General features: G+C 43.6%; 1 protein-coding gene across 1 annotated transcript in view; it reads left to right on the top strand.

Moving 5' to 3' along the window:
- The window catches only part of Spock1 (SPARC (osteonectin), cwcv and kazal like domains proteoglycan 1), a 495,655-nt gene that overhangs the window by 405,633 nt on the left and 76,313 nt on the right, over positions 1-13,709 (top strand). Inside the window, exon 5 of the mRNA XM_027941082.2 lies at positions 8,747-8,861. Coding sequence (XP_027796883.2) covers positions 8,747-8,861 — 115 coding nt within the window. The remainder of the gene's footprint in view (positions 1-8,746; positions 8,862-13,709) is intronic.

Here is a 13,709-nt window from a genome sequence, read left to right as displayed (position 1 = left end):
TTTGCTTCCTTACTTTCTGAAAAGTGGTTTGCTAAATTGACAAGATACACAAGGGAAGGAGAAGGTGAGGAAGTTATTTAAAAGAATAACCATGGACAAGAGGTCTATCTTTTTCCAGTCTCAGTTTCTCCCCGTGTCACAGGATAGGGTGTCCTTGAAGATCTAAACTCTGCAATTCTGTGCATCTGTATTTGGCCTTCTAATTGTGGTGTTGCTTGCTGACATCAATTAAGAGGATTTGTGCTTCAGGAAAACCTCAATCATTTTCCCTTTAACAATTCTTTATTGTAGGCCTGTTCTTTGCAAGTGTAGGCCATGTCCCCGATATTGCAGAAAACAGGATCTAGTCGCATCCCTCAAGTAGCCTGCCCCCTAGTGGGAAGCTGGCTGAGGAAAAAGGGATTGCAGTGGCTGAGAGGGAAGTCCTGGGGAGCAGCAGGAGTGGTTTCTGGGAAATGTTCCCCTAGCACAACTGGGTGATGCAAATTAAAAATTTTCCTTCTGCTCTCAAATTAATAATCATTCAGCACATGCATAGCCTAAATAATAATGCAGTGAGCCCTGGAAGCTTATCACCATGATGTGACAGTTGGTAACATTTGACCACACTTGCCACCCCGTTCCACTTGCCTTCTGTATACACTTACACGCTTTTCCCTTTAATTATTTAGAAGAAATTTATAGACATTGTGATACCTCATCCCTAAGAAAAGCAAAGGGGTCTTCTTCTATATAACTATGTTGGTATTATTACACTTAAGAGAGTAATAATTTCATAAAATCTCCAAATACACAGTTCAAATTAAAATCACTGTTTTACCCAAAACACCTTTATAGTTTTGTGTCCTTACTATTATTCAAGAACTAATCAAGTTTTATTCATTGCATTTTCCCCCTAATCTTTAAATCTGGAATAATGATCTACCCCTACCCCATGTTTGTAGTTGTTTTATTGTTTTCTTTTTATAGTTCAGGCAGTCATCTTACAAAGCATCCTCAATTTGAGTTTGTCTGTTTCTTCCTGAGTGGTCTCAGGGGCAGCATTTTTGGCACCAGCTCTTCCTAAGTGCCAGCATGTAATTTTGTGGCACATCAGGAAGCACATACCAGTTGCCCTACAGTGGCACTAACTTGGTCCCTAGATCCCTTTCTTAAGGGGTGACTGCCATATGTTTTATTGGAAATGTGCATTCTCCTCTCTGTAGTCATCAAGTATTCTGTGGGGCACTGAGTCTATGTGAATGTCTTGCTCCCCAACCATTTTTACCCCATTTTTTTCTTTCTTTCTTTTTTTGCAAACATGAAATGACCTTTTCCTGATGCAGTTATTACACAGGGCATTGGCAATGGTGATTTTCTAATTCTGGTCTTCCTTCTAAATTTATTTGGCTGGCATTCTTTTTATATAAAAAGGGCTTTTTCCTTGATTTCAGTCTTATCAGCTTGGTTTTAAAGGTTAAAGTTCTGACTTCTTTTGGAACTCTTAACTCATGAGTGTGTGAATGAGGAGGGGGAGCTCATGCATACAAGACTCAGCGCTGGGTCACACGCAGGTCAACCATCAGTTCAGCTGCCATGGTCCCTGGCTGATGGAAGAGCTACCACCTGTCTCTGCCTCGGGCTTGAGTGACTCAGAGATCATCTGAAAGGAACCATGCAGAGAAACAAAGGAGAGGTCTTTGGTATCACTCAAAGCCCAAATGAGTATTCATGTGTGTGTGTGTGTGCGCGCGCACGCGCGTGCTTTGGTGCATTCACCAAATTGTCACAGAGCACCTGCTAGTCCCAACCCTGAACCAGTAGGACAAAGGTCGTTCCAATGAACTTGATATGGCAGGTGCTAATGAAAGAAAAAGAGAAATAGAGAAGAGTGGTGAGGGAGCTGGTCTTGTACATGGGGTAATAAAATCTTCTGGCAAGGCAACATCTGAGCAGAGAACAGAATAAAGTGAGCTGTGCCACTCTGTAGGGGAAGGGGTTGGTCTAAGCAAAGGGAAATACGAAGGCCCTGAAGTGGAAGGTTCCGACAACACTTGAGATAGAGCAAAGAAACCCATGTGGCTAAAGAGGAGAGAGGAGAAGGGAACATCCAAGTCCTGCTGTCGGCAGCCTCTCAATTCACACCCAAATATTAAAGCCAGCAAAGCCTGGGAATTACTTCCCCCCTCTACTGTGACATGATTTTGGTCGAATAAAAACAAATCAGAATTCATCAACTGTGAACAAAATTGTCAACTCTGCACTGTCAACAGTCTGGTTTAAAAATAGATGATAGGTTGATGAAATACAGTGGAGAAAGCAATTTAAATAAAATGTTAAAAATAATACCCAAACAGGCGAGGCAAAGTGAGGAGTGTGGTGTGGTGGAGAAATGTACTCAGTCAAGACCTGCGTGAGCAACGAACCAGAGAGAAGTTATTAGTTTTGCTTTACAAATCATTGAAGAGAAAGATTTACGGGCCATTTGCAAGAAAACATTCACTCATTCCAACGTATTCATGTGTTACACAAAACAGAAACGGAGATTGGTTGGGAAATCTGCTAGCACCTTTATTTTTAAGTAGGTCAATATTTCGAATATTTCTGCTTGTTCATGAAGTCTACGGCTCTCTGTTTCTGTGTTCTAGTAGGTCAAAGGTCTGAAGTCTCGGAGTTATCTGTCTGGGTATGTGTGCCGGTGCATGTTTCAAAGCCCTTAACTTATTTCTCAGTTTCTCACTCTCCTCCTTTAAAGAGTTAGTACTAATTATTTATTTAACTGCCTTATCATAAAATCAACATAAATGCTTGAATGTTTTGTATGTCTTCTTTTCTGGGCATGAGTGACCACCAATCCAACTATGGCCAAGTTCTCTAGGTCCAACCACCTCCCATCCTGAGAGTGCTGCTGCAGGGTTTTTGTTATTTTTTTTTTTTTTCTTGCCAGTACACCTGAACCATCTTACACAAAGATCTATGGTTTTTAAACCTAAGACAAAGCATTTCCATTCTTTTGAGTCTATCTCTTTAAAAAATCTGGATGGAAAGTATATTGGTTTGCCAGGGCTGAGACAACAAAGTACTGCAAACCGGGTGGTGTAAACAATGGAGATTTATGGCCTCACCCTCCTGGAGGCCGGAAGTCTGAAATCAGAGAACTGAATCATGTCTGGTTACTTCTGAGGGTGGTGAGGGAGAATCTGTTGCCTCTCTCTTTGCTCCTGGTGGCCTCAGGTGTCCCTTGGTTTATAGATGGCTGTCTCCTTACAGCATCTTCCCTCTCTGGGTGTCACAGAAGACTGGGGACCTGAAACTCCAAACCTCAGTTCTTGTGTTCCGACAACAGAACCGGGGGCCACCTTCTGCACTCTTTGCCAATCCGGTGTTCAACTCCTCCTTCACGTCGGGCGGTGGAATTTTTGACCTTGGTTGGTCCTCTCCTTAACTGTCATGGTGGCCATCCTATTTAGGGGGGCTTCATCTATAAGTAAATCCCATATTAATGTGGGCATTAGGGCCAGTAGTCAGTCAGAGATTACCTTACTATATCTGAGCCACCAAAGAATACCCACTTCTGAGATAGTAGGGAACACTGGGGGCCATAACTCCCAGTTTTATTTTGACCTTTATGAATCCTATTAAGAGTCCTATCAATCCTTCTTTCTGGAGGTCTTTCCCACCCTGGCCATTACCTCTTTTACTTTTATTTGTTTATCCTCAAGGTTTGTGAACTGGTATTTTTCTACAGATTATCTACTACATCTGATTTATTTATCTGCCTTGGCAGCAACTTAAAGAAAACTAACTTAAACCTGTGACCTTGCCATGCATTCCACTGCTCCTTGCTAGTGCTAACCTAACTCGAGGATTTGTTTCTGTATCCAAGGACACCAGTAATATTGGAGTAGGGCTTACCCTAACAAGCCCATTTTAGGTTGGTTACCTCTGTTAAGACTTTATTGTCAAATGAGGGCCTGTTCCGAGTTACTACTGGGTGGAACTCACTGGTGTCTTTTGTGAAGGATGCACATCAAACTCCTAACAGGCGGCAAGTGGCACCTTCAGGTGGGTGAGCAGGGGCTTCGCTGCAGAGCAGGAGCCATTCCTCCCCTCAGTTCCACTGTTAGTGTTGGCCAGGGCTGGAGGAAAGACCCTCCCCAGAGGGCAACAGTGGCCACTGATGGCAATCTATCTTCCTGGATATATCCTTATTACCCCCAAGAAGGTCATTGTTTTTAGTCTGGTTCTTGGTTTTCAAACTCCAGGCTGTACATGTGTGATGGGTGGCTCGCCATCAGTGCCTGGAGCCTCCCTACCCCAGGGTAGATGTAGAGGCAAGGACACAAAGGCTGTCTGAGCAAGTTCTTATGCAAAGCAATCATCATCCCTTATTTTACCAGTTTCAGCTCCTGTTTTGAGCACAGTGTAAGAGAGAAGGTGCTGAATCCCTGTCATTTGGTCTTCAACTCAGGAGGGAGCCAGGGATGTCCCTGTGGCTTGGGTGGTGCTAATTTCTCCCTCTTTGCCTCTCCCTAGGAAAATCCTTCTATTCTCTTATTTTCTGTTCCCAGCCATCTCTTTTCCAGGAAGGAATATTTAGGCCTCTATTTGTAATTGTTCCAGCTATATGGAGAGCTGGACAATTGACAAATAAAAATCATACACATTCGAAGCTGTGTCTGTCTTGATCGATGGGAGCCCGGCCTCTCTTGGATCGTGCACCTGTATCTAGCAGAGAACGAGATTGCTGCATTGGAAAGCTACCATGGCTGCCTCTTTTCCTCTTGGTTCCTGTTGTCTTGGCAGGCCTGTACTCACAGTGCAGCATACCTGCTTTGGGTTTCTGTGTGTGTGCAGACCAGGGCACATGTTTGCAAGGTCTAGCCAGGTCTGTGCATTCTCTCCAGATGGGGATGTATGACATGCAGCATGGGAGAGGGAGTTGGATGCCTCTATTTGCTGTTAAGGTCCCACTCATTGTACGGACCACTTGGCAGGAAGCCCTTTGGATAAAGCTGGAATGGGGAACACTTTTGATTTCTGTGTCTGTTCTGCTCTAGCAGGAGCAGGTGCCTGGGAGAAAAAGGAGAATGGTAAATGACTGAGAAGGTGACTAAGAGGATGGGACGTGAGCTAGAGGAAGGAAACATTTGTGAGATGCCGGAGGCCTCTGCCCAGTGATGATTCAGGACTCAGGTTCAGAGATTTGCACTCTCCACTGTTCCCAGAAGGCCCCTCACATATGCACTGTCACTTGTCGTGATGAGTTTCCCAGGAGAGATGTGGTTCTAGCTTGCTTTCACCTCCAGAGAAGCCTATGTATTTTGTTTAGATTTTATTGTAAAGTATTTGGGGCATAAAATATCTATATTATTTATAGCAGTTGTCAAGCCTGGTAACAAAACAAAAGTTCCCGAACCAAACATGCCCATTTTTGTGCTGCTTCCTGTGGGCTCCTGTCTGCCTCACCCTGTTGCCTTCCTGGGGAAGTGACCCCTGCCTTGATGGTATTTGTCATCCCCCTTTGAGAGGAGTTTTTAACAATATGTCTGAATCTCTAAATAGCCTGTTTTGAACTTTATAAAGAGATGGAATCATAGCCTTTTGAGCTTCATTTAAATGCCACATATTGTCCCAGAAAATAGAAAACAGATCTGTGCCCTTGAAACTTGGATTTTGCTGGTGCATATAAGCACTGTTTTCTCGGTGGCAGTCAGGGAGAGGGCTAGATGTATCCACTGATTGCTGTCAGGGGCTGAGCAGGGGAAAGGTTGCTGCAGCCCAGCCAAGGAGGTGATGGAGAAGTTAAAGTCACAGGGCTCCTGGTCAAGGTAGGGTCACCTCAGGAATAGGTGTCTGGGAATCTGGAGGTAGGTAGACTAGGCTCTGACTCCAGCAATAGGCTGAGGTGAACAAGAAGACTGAGAGCAAGAGAGCTGACTGTGGAGCTCAGAGAGAGGACTTAGAGTAGATGTGGGAGAAGGATGGGGCAGGATGAGCAGGGCAAAGTCAGATCTGTAGCACCTGCATTCCTTGTGGAGGCAGGTTGGGAGCCTCCTAGTGGGCAAAATGGCATTTAGAGCAGCAGAAGGAATACTGCCACCCTTCCTTCTTGCCTTTATCATTTAAAAGGCTATTTACTGAACATCTATTATGTGCCAGAGCTAGCTGTGTAATATATCATGCTGGGGATAAGACCGTGGCACAAGCTTTTCCTGATGCAGTGTATTTCATCATGTAGCAGGAAGTCAGCCACTTCCTAGGTTTTGCTCAGTTCTGCTGCAGTAACAAATGATCCCCAATCATCACTGGCTTAAGACAGAAGTTTATTTCCCTATCCATGTTGCATGATTGCTGTGGGTTCGCTTTAGCTCTGTCCCATGTCCTCTGACTTCTGGGTTTTAGGCAAGAGACAACATCATTTTTTGGCTCACATCACTTACATGGAAAAGAGCAAGTGAGGTGATGAAACTAGACAGTGGTTCTTGAAGTATCTGCTTAAACTTGGCTTCATCACTTCTGTTGACAATCCACCCAGGAGAGCATGTCACATGGTCAGGGTCAGAGCTGGTACCCTGGGAAGGAGAAATCAAGCCTCCAATAGGGAGGTTCCCTACTAAAAGACAAAGAGCTATGAGCAGAAATGTAGATTCTTCCAGGAGTGCAGAGGTGATTTGGGAAACACATTACCATCTATCATAGATATAAGCCTGCAATTACAGTAAAGAGTATGATAAGGCTTTCTGATAAATAAATGTAATAATTTTAACGTATAAAATCAATTTATACACGAAAACATATTTTCTCCCTAAATTAGAAATCCCATTGAGAACATGGTTTGAAAACCACTAGCCTGAGACAAATGTTTATTCCAGAGAGCTAACACAGGGGCCAACTGCTGTGGTCCTCACTCTAGTCCCAGGTGTGGGCACATATGCTGTGCTGTCTGAAAAGAAGCTTCTTACACTAGTGGCTCACCTGTCACCTTGTGGAATTCCTCTCCACTCACCTGCAATCCATGTGGGTTGTCTGTAGCATACCCATACCTATGGGCCTCTTCGGTGCTCTGTGCCTACAGACATTCTGTCTCACCTCATGGTCATGTCCACATGGCTTTAGAACGACATGCTCCTTTTTTTCTTCATCACTAAGTCTGTTGATGTTAGAGGCTTGGGCCTTAGCTTCTTTTCATATAGTCCCCATAGTCCTGCTACCCCATGGGGTACATTCTGGACACTTCACAAGCATGTACGAAATGGGGTTTTGCATCAAGAGAAAACCAGGACTCTGTAGGCTTGCTCTGTCACTCTCTCCCTGCAAGGGTAGCCAGTGACTGGATGGGTGACAGTTGGAGTTATGCAGAGTGCCTCCAGTGCATTAGAAACAGGTTTAAAACACTCTCTTCGGGGTTTGTAATCAGTATGCTGACTGAATAGCCAGTCCTCTCACAATGAGCCAGTATTCATCTACACTCGTGTGTGTTGCTTTGCAGATGCTAGTGGCCTTTTCTTTTTCCCCAAAGGTATGCATTTGTGTTTTCCAAGGGCAAGGACTGTATCTCCTCTTTTCTTTCTTTTAAAAGATCCCCCATGGCACTTGATAAGAGCTGCATGCACGGTGGGTGCTCAGTAAATTTCACCTATCTCTTCTTCCTTTGAACTTCCACCAGATACTCACATGGTGCTGGGTGTGGGACTTTACAGAGGACTGATTACACTGGGCTTTGATCCAGGAAATTTTACAGGCAAAAAAGAGCAGGTTTTCCAGTGGCTCAGATCTAGACCAATAGCAAAGATGCCTAATTAGCCACACCCAAGATACTATACTTGGAATGTCTGTGCTCTGAGATGGCCACATGATGAGAAGTGTCCTGGGACCCTTGAGGGCTTAGCCTTGCAGTCAGACATGACTTTTAATGAAGGTAATGACCTTTCACATGTTATTCAACTTCTCTGAGTCTCAATTTCCTCTTCCATAATGTGTGAATAATAAAAATGCTGGCACCTGGTTGGATGTGTTGCAAGTATAAATACCATTCCTCTCTCCTGCATCTGTTGAGACCTAAAAGTAAAGAGCCAGGAAGAAACTAAGCAAAATATGACTGTTGCTGATGGGGGAGTGGCAGGAGAATACAGCTTATGGGATTCTAATATTGAATCCCAGAATGATTGATTTAACTGAGTTACTGGTTGGTTAGACAACCATAGGCATCCTCCAGCCAATGAATGATCAAAACTCAGGTTTTAAGCAATGGAAGCAAAAATATTCATTTCACATTGGTCCCAAGAAGAAGGGGCCAAGCCTCAGATATCCAAACTTACAGATGAGACTGTCACTCCTCTCCAGCAAGAGGGGTGATCAAGCTGTGAGGTGTGTTCTACACGCAGAGCCTTCCATATGTGGGAGGAAGTGTGGGGAAGATGCCTTCAGTGCTGAGGTGGGAGGGCTTCCTGGACCATATGGGACTCTGCAGGTGTAATGTTTCATATTAATAATCTTATTTTATAAATAGTGACAGTTCGGTTTGTCATTTATTAAAATAAGCCTTCCAGTGCTTTCACGGTGTTTTAGAAGTTATCCTGTGCATTTGGAAAAAACATGAAAGTCCCTTTCTTACTTAGTATTCTGTAATTCAGACCTTTAACTGAGATGACTTCATTCTGTCTTGCTCCCCTGAAACAAAGGGCACTGACTCTTTTCCTGGGAGCTGAGCAGGCATTTCTGGTGACTGCATTTTCATGGCCTCCTCTGTCTCTCTCTCCTGTAGTGCAAGTTGGAGTTCCATGCTTGTTCTACTAGCAAAAGCCTCACCAGCCTCTGTGATGGGCCTTGTCCATGTCTCCCGGAGCCTGAGCCACCAAAACACAAGGCAGAAAAGAATGGTGAGTGGGGATCTTGGGGAACTCCCTGCAAGGGATATGGGCAGTCAGGGCAGGCTGGTGCGGTCCAGCTTGTCCCCGCTACCAGGAACCTGTCATTCAACAGAGCTGTTGGGGCCCAAGCTGGAGAAATGGGCTGACTTGGTAAGTAGGTCCTCCAGCCTGTTCAGCAACCCTAAACCAAATTGTCTTCAACTGCCATTAAAGAGAAAAAGAAGAATTGAGAGTCTGAAAATAATTCTGTTAGATCAAGATATGTACTGGGTTCCTTTGGAGGTCAAATCGGGCATGATGTGGGCGAGGCAGATATTTCAGTGTCTAAGACCAGGGCCTGCCCTGGAGTCTATCTTATAGTCTTTTTTTGAACTGTAATCTCTCAAATCCTTTGAACTTCTCAAGGCCAAATATCAAAACAGAGACCACAGAGATGTCACAACAGTGGAGATATTCTCCCATAAAGCATTTCATTATTAATATATTCTTCTTGGAGTGTGGCACAGAGCTAGGGGGCAGATGAAAGAGAATACCTCCCCAGGGGCTGCTGTCTACCCTTTGTGGCTGAGAGGAGCAAGAAAGGTTGGACTTCTTTGCATGTTTTCATGATGGAGAAAGTTATGTCATCCCATAGGCCTCAGCCCTTTTCTAAGCTTTCCTTAATGAGACCCAAGAAAGAAGCTTGAATTTGCCTTCTGTGGAGCTGAACTTTCTCAGCTATATCTGGCTGTTCTATGTGTGCCTGTGTGTGTAAGTGGGTGTACCTGTGAGTGTCCACTCGTTTTCTAAAGACAGAAACCATTTGAGATGGAAGAGACCGAACCAGGTGAGAAGGATCATCCTTTGCTTCTTTACAAGCTGTCTTTTCCATGGCAAATAGATAAAGGGTTCAAGTCTAAATTTGTTTGTGGTAACTTCAGGAAGATTGTGTGTAAAGGGTCTTTGGGAGGTTGAACTCAGGATGTGAAAGATGATATCAATCATAAAGCACTGGGACCACAACTAATTTCCAAAGGTTATTCTTGATTTCCAAAAGCTGGTTTCATTGCTTTGACTCTTACATGGTTGCTGCAAGAAAAGTTAATGGACGTAAGCCTCCTTGTAATCTGGTCAGAAAATCTAAAGCTGTGAGGTGGTAAGTAACTACGTATTCAGAAAATTAACTTTTCCATCTGGAAATTTCTCAAGAATCTTCTTAGGAAAATTCGGTAACTTCTACTATTCCAGGTATTTTTTTTTTTTTGTTGCTTTTATTTGCTCTTCCTTCTGAAGCTGGGGAATAAACCACACAGGCCATCTCTGCTTTTTGCTTATAGTTATCTATAGATGAGGGTGAAGGCCTCGCTCTTAAGGACCTGCAGATCTGCTAAGGTTGCCTCTCTTGCCATAACTATTTAAGATGGACCATTTTCAGGGGGAGATTTTTAGTTTCTCAAATGAAGAACAACCTTTGTTTCTTACTTTTGGTCCTCATACCTGACTAGATGAGACATACTCTTAAATAGGACATACCAGGTATGACCTTGCCATGTTCTCTCTGTGCAACTAAATTACTTGCAAAAATTAAAATGGATTCTTATTTAACCTATGTAAATAAGCACATTGCCATTAAGCATAAAGGGACTTAGGGAAAGCATTGATCCTGATTTCCGAAAGGTCATGAGAGCAAGATTACTGTTTAAAAATGTTTCAAGACATTTGCAAAAGTGTAGATTACAAAGTTAAAAGTAAAAGACAGTTCAGAAGAATAAGAAGGAACTTCATCATATCAGAAAAAAGTGAATGTTAACTCATACCAGCACTATTCCAAAACAACCAAGATTTCATCTCCTCCTCAGTTGCTTGGGTGCTATATAATTATTTTTCATTGGGTTCTGAGAATGTCCTTCTTTGTTAAAAATCTGATTTCTGGGCTACAACTTATAGCGGCATTTTCACATAAGCACGAGGGGAAGCAGAAAGCACCTGTTGAAGGTAAAACTTCATGGCCATAGTTATCTTATTACAGTGTCCGATGGTATCCTAATGGAGGAAAGCAGAATCCCCTATAGGGGACAATGATGTTCAATTATTTCACATGGATTTGATCCAAGTTTCCCTGGAGGATGAGGACATATCATGGTGATGGGGGCATTGACCATCCCCAGGGTCATCACGGGAAATGAAATTTTTAAATTAGTAATATTTTAACTTGACAAATTTGATCAAGGAAAGGCCAGCTTTTTCCTTTGATCTGACCCTTCTTTCCACATAGCTCTCACAGTTATTTGTGAGAGTCAGTGAGGGCTGGGCTGAGGTTGTGGCAGTCAGAATGACAGAGAAGAGCTGGAGGAAAGTGAGAGGTCAGAAGTGACATAAAAGGCAGCGTTCTGTTGACTCGTCAGCTGTGAGGCGGAGGGAGGCGGGAGGAAGCACAGAGCAGGAAGCCCCATCCCCTTACCTGTCAGTAGCCCTTCCAGAAGCTGAAAGCTGTGGGCAGGCTGTCCATGACAGTTTCTGCCTCTGTGAGACACATCCTGGCTTTGGACTGTGTCAGGAGCCCTCTTGTTTCTAGCCTGTTACAGAAAAGATATTTCATAGATTCGCAAATGCAGGTCAGTCAAAAACGTGGCAATAGTTGTGCTTTTGCTCTTGTTTTCAACGTTGCCTCTATTTTGAACCTCAGCTCCATCTGGTCATGAAAAAAAACTCATGGAGCTACTTGTAGGCAGATTCTGTTAATTCAGAATTCTATCGGAGCTCCAGGAAGTAGGGGTGAGGTGGAGGTTTATGAGCTGTGACATTGGTGGGAGACCTTTCTGGATGGTGTCTGTTACTCTTTGGCATCTACCTGCCTATGTGGAGTTCTTGACATTTTTGTTTAGTTGGCTACCAGTGTTTATTCTCACCAGTGTCCAGTAAGAGATGTTGGAGATTTTAGCCATGATCTCAGCACACCATGCCCATTAAGATCACAGAGAGTCCTCTTTCTGCTGTGTCAGTCTCTTTTGGATTACGAGCTCTTTCACACCCATTAATGGCTCCCTTCAAGGGCACAGAAAGCTTGAGGATGCCCTTCTGTGATTTCATGGCCTCAAGAAAGATTGGAGTCTCAAAGCTGCTTCAAGATTCCCCATAAATACCTGGGAAGGCGACATACCTGGGGCCTCAGCCCTCCCTCAGCATAACCTCATTTTATACTTTACTTCATGGATATACCTGCCGCCATTCCTGTCTTGCCTTAAACTGGTTTTCAGATTGGTAGCAAAACACAGGTCGTCTGTACTACCAAAGGGCCTCTCCCCTTGTCTTGGTTTTCAGGAAATCCTCTTCCCAATCCAGGACCCAGAATTGGGTAAGATATTGGAAGAACTATGGTGAGCACAAGTTTTCCTGTGAATTCACTTGCCTTTACCTGGATCTTGCCAGCTCCTAGCTCCAGAGTTGACCAGTACTGGAGTCGGATGTGGAGAGTGTGTGAGGGCAGAGTTTAACTCACTCACTCTTCATGTCAGAGTGTTTTGCTTCTTTTAGTCTTTGGTCTTCTGAATTAATATATGCCCAATTCTTGCAAATCAGTTCTTTTGTCTCTATTGTTTCAGCAGAATTTTTTTTTTTAAAGTCAAAACCAAGTGGTTGATTTTTGTTTGTTTTTCTGGATCTTTCCTTTGAAATGTCTTCCCAAGAGATGTTGGTGGGTGGGGTCATACTTTAATACCCCTGAATCTTTCCTATCACCCTTCTCAATTACCTTATAACCTTGGGCAGGTTACTTAATTATTTTATCATTTTGATCTTATAAAGCCTGTACAGCCTCTAGAAAATAAAGTAATGATTATCTAAACAAAACAAAATAGAGCACATGCTTAGCATGTGTGAAGCTCTTGGTTCAGCCTCCAGCATGGATGAGCAGAAGGAAGGAAGGAAGGATGGAAGGAAGAAAAAAGGGAAAGGAAAGGAAGGAAAGAAGAGAGGGAGTAAGAGAAAAAGAGGGGGAAAAAGGCGAGATGGAACTATATGTATTGAATACATTAAGCCTGAGTTTTTCAGGAAAAATCTCTCCCAGTGGTATTTTCTAGTACCCAAAAGCCAGATTGGTCAGGAAGTTACTTCTTAGATGGAACCCTACTTCTTAGCTCCAGGGTATCGCTGCTATTTTCACTTCTGCCCTCAGCAAAGGCCATGAGGAAAGTCAGAGGTACTAGTTTCTTGATTCTTTTCAGTGGTGAAAAAAATCTAAGAAAAAAAAAATAGAGGTCTCTTAAAATGAGAGGCTCTAAAGGTGCATTTGTCAACTAATACTTATCTAGACCTGAGCATCTCCCTCTCCTGCCTCACCTCCCCACTTTTCAGAAGTCAGACCATCACCCTCTTGGCCTGAACTTGGCAGCCTTGTTCCTGGGCACCATTGAGGTGCCATCTCATTAGTTACTCCCTCTTCTGAGGAGGGATTTGGAGCTTCCCCAGACTGAGGTGAGAACCTTGCAGAGAAGTAGAATTTCAATTTGGGAAGGGTTTCATTTGTCTTCCACAATACCATGTCAAGAGGAACCCTCTGTTCCTCAAAGCTGCTTCAAGATTCTCCATAAATACCTGGGAAGGCTGCATGCCTGGGGCCTCAGCCCTCCCTCAGCATGACCCCATTTTATGCTTTACCGTGTTAGATTACATGTGTAGCAGAGTTTAACCACCAGTGATCCTTATTCAATCTCCATATACCAAAAGAGAACACTGGAGAGCCCCTGAGAGAGAGAGAGAGAGAGACACTTGCCTAGGGTCAGACATTGGGCTATTTGTCTCCAGGTCAGGCACAGTTGTTGCTACTATTTTATATACAACCTCAAGTCACAGCTGAGTACTCAGCCTGAAGATGATTAA

Source organism: Marmota flaviventris, chromosome 5, assembly GCF_047511675.1.
Source record: "Marmota flaviventris isolate mMarFla1 chromosome 5, mMarFla1.hap1, whole genome shotgun sequence".
NCBI classification, from domain to species: domain Eukaryota; kingdom Metazoa; phylum Chordata; class Mammalia; order Rodentia; family Sciuridae; genus Marmota; species Marmota flaviventris.
This window is presented reverse-complemented; position numbering and strand designations above follow the sequence as displayed.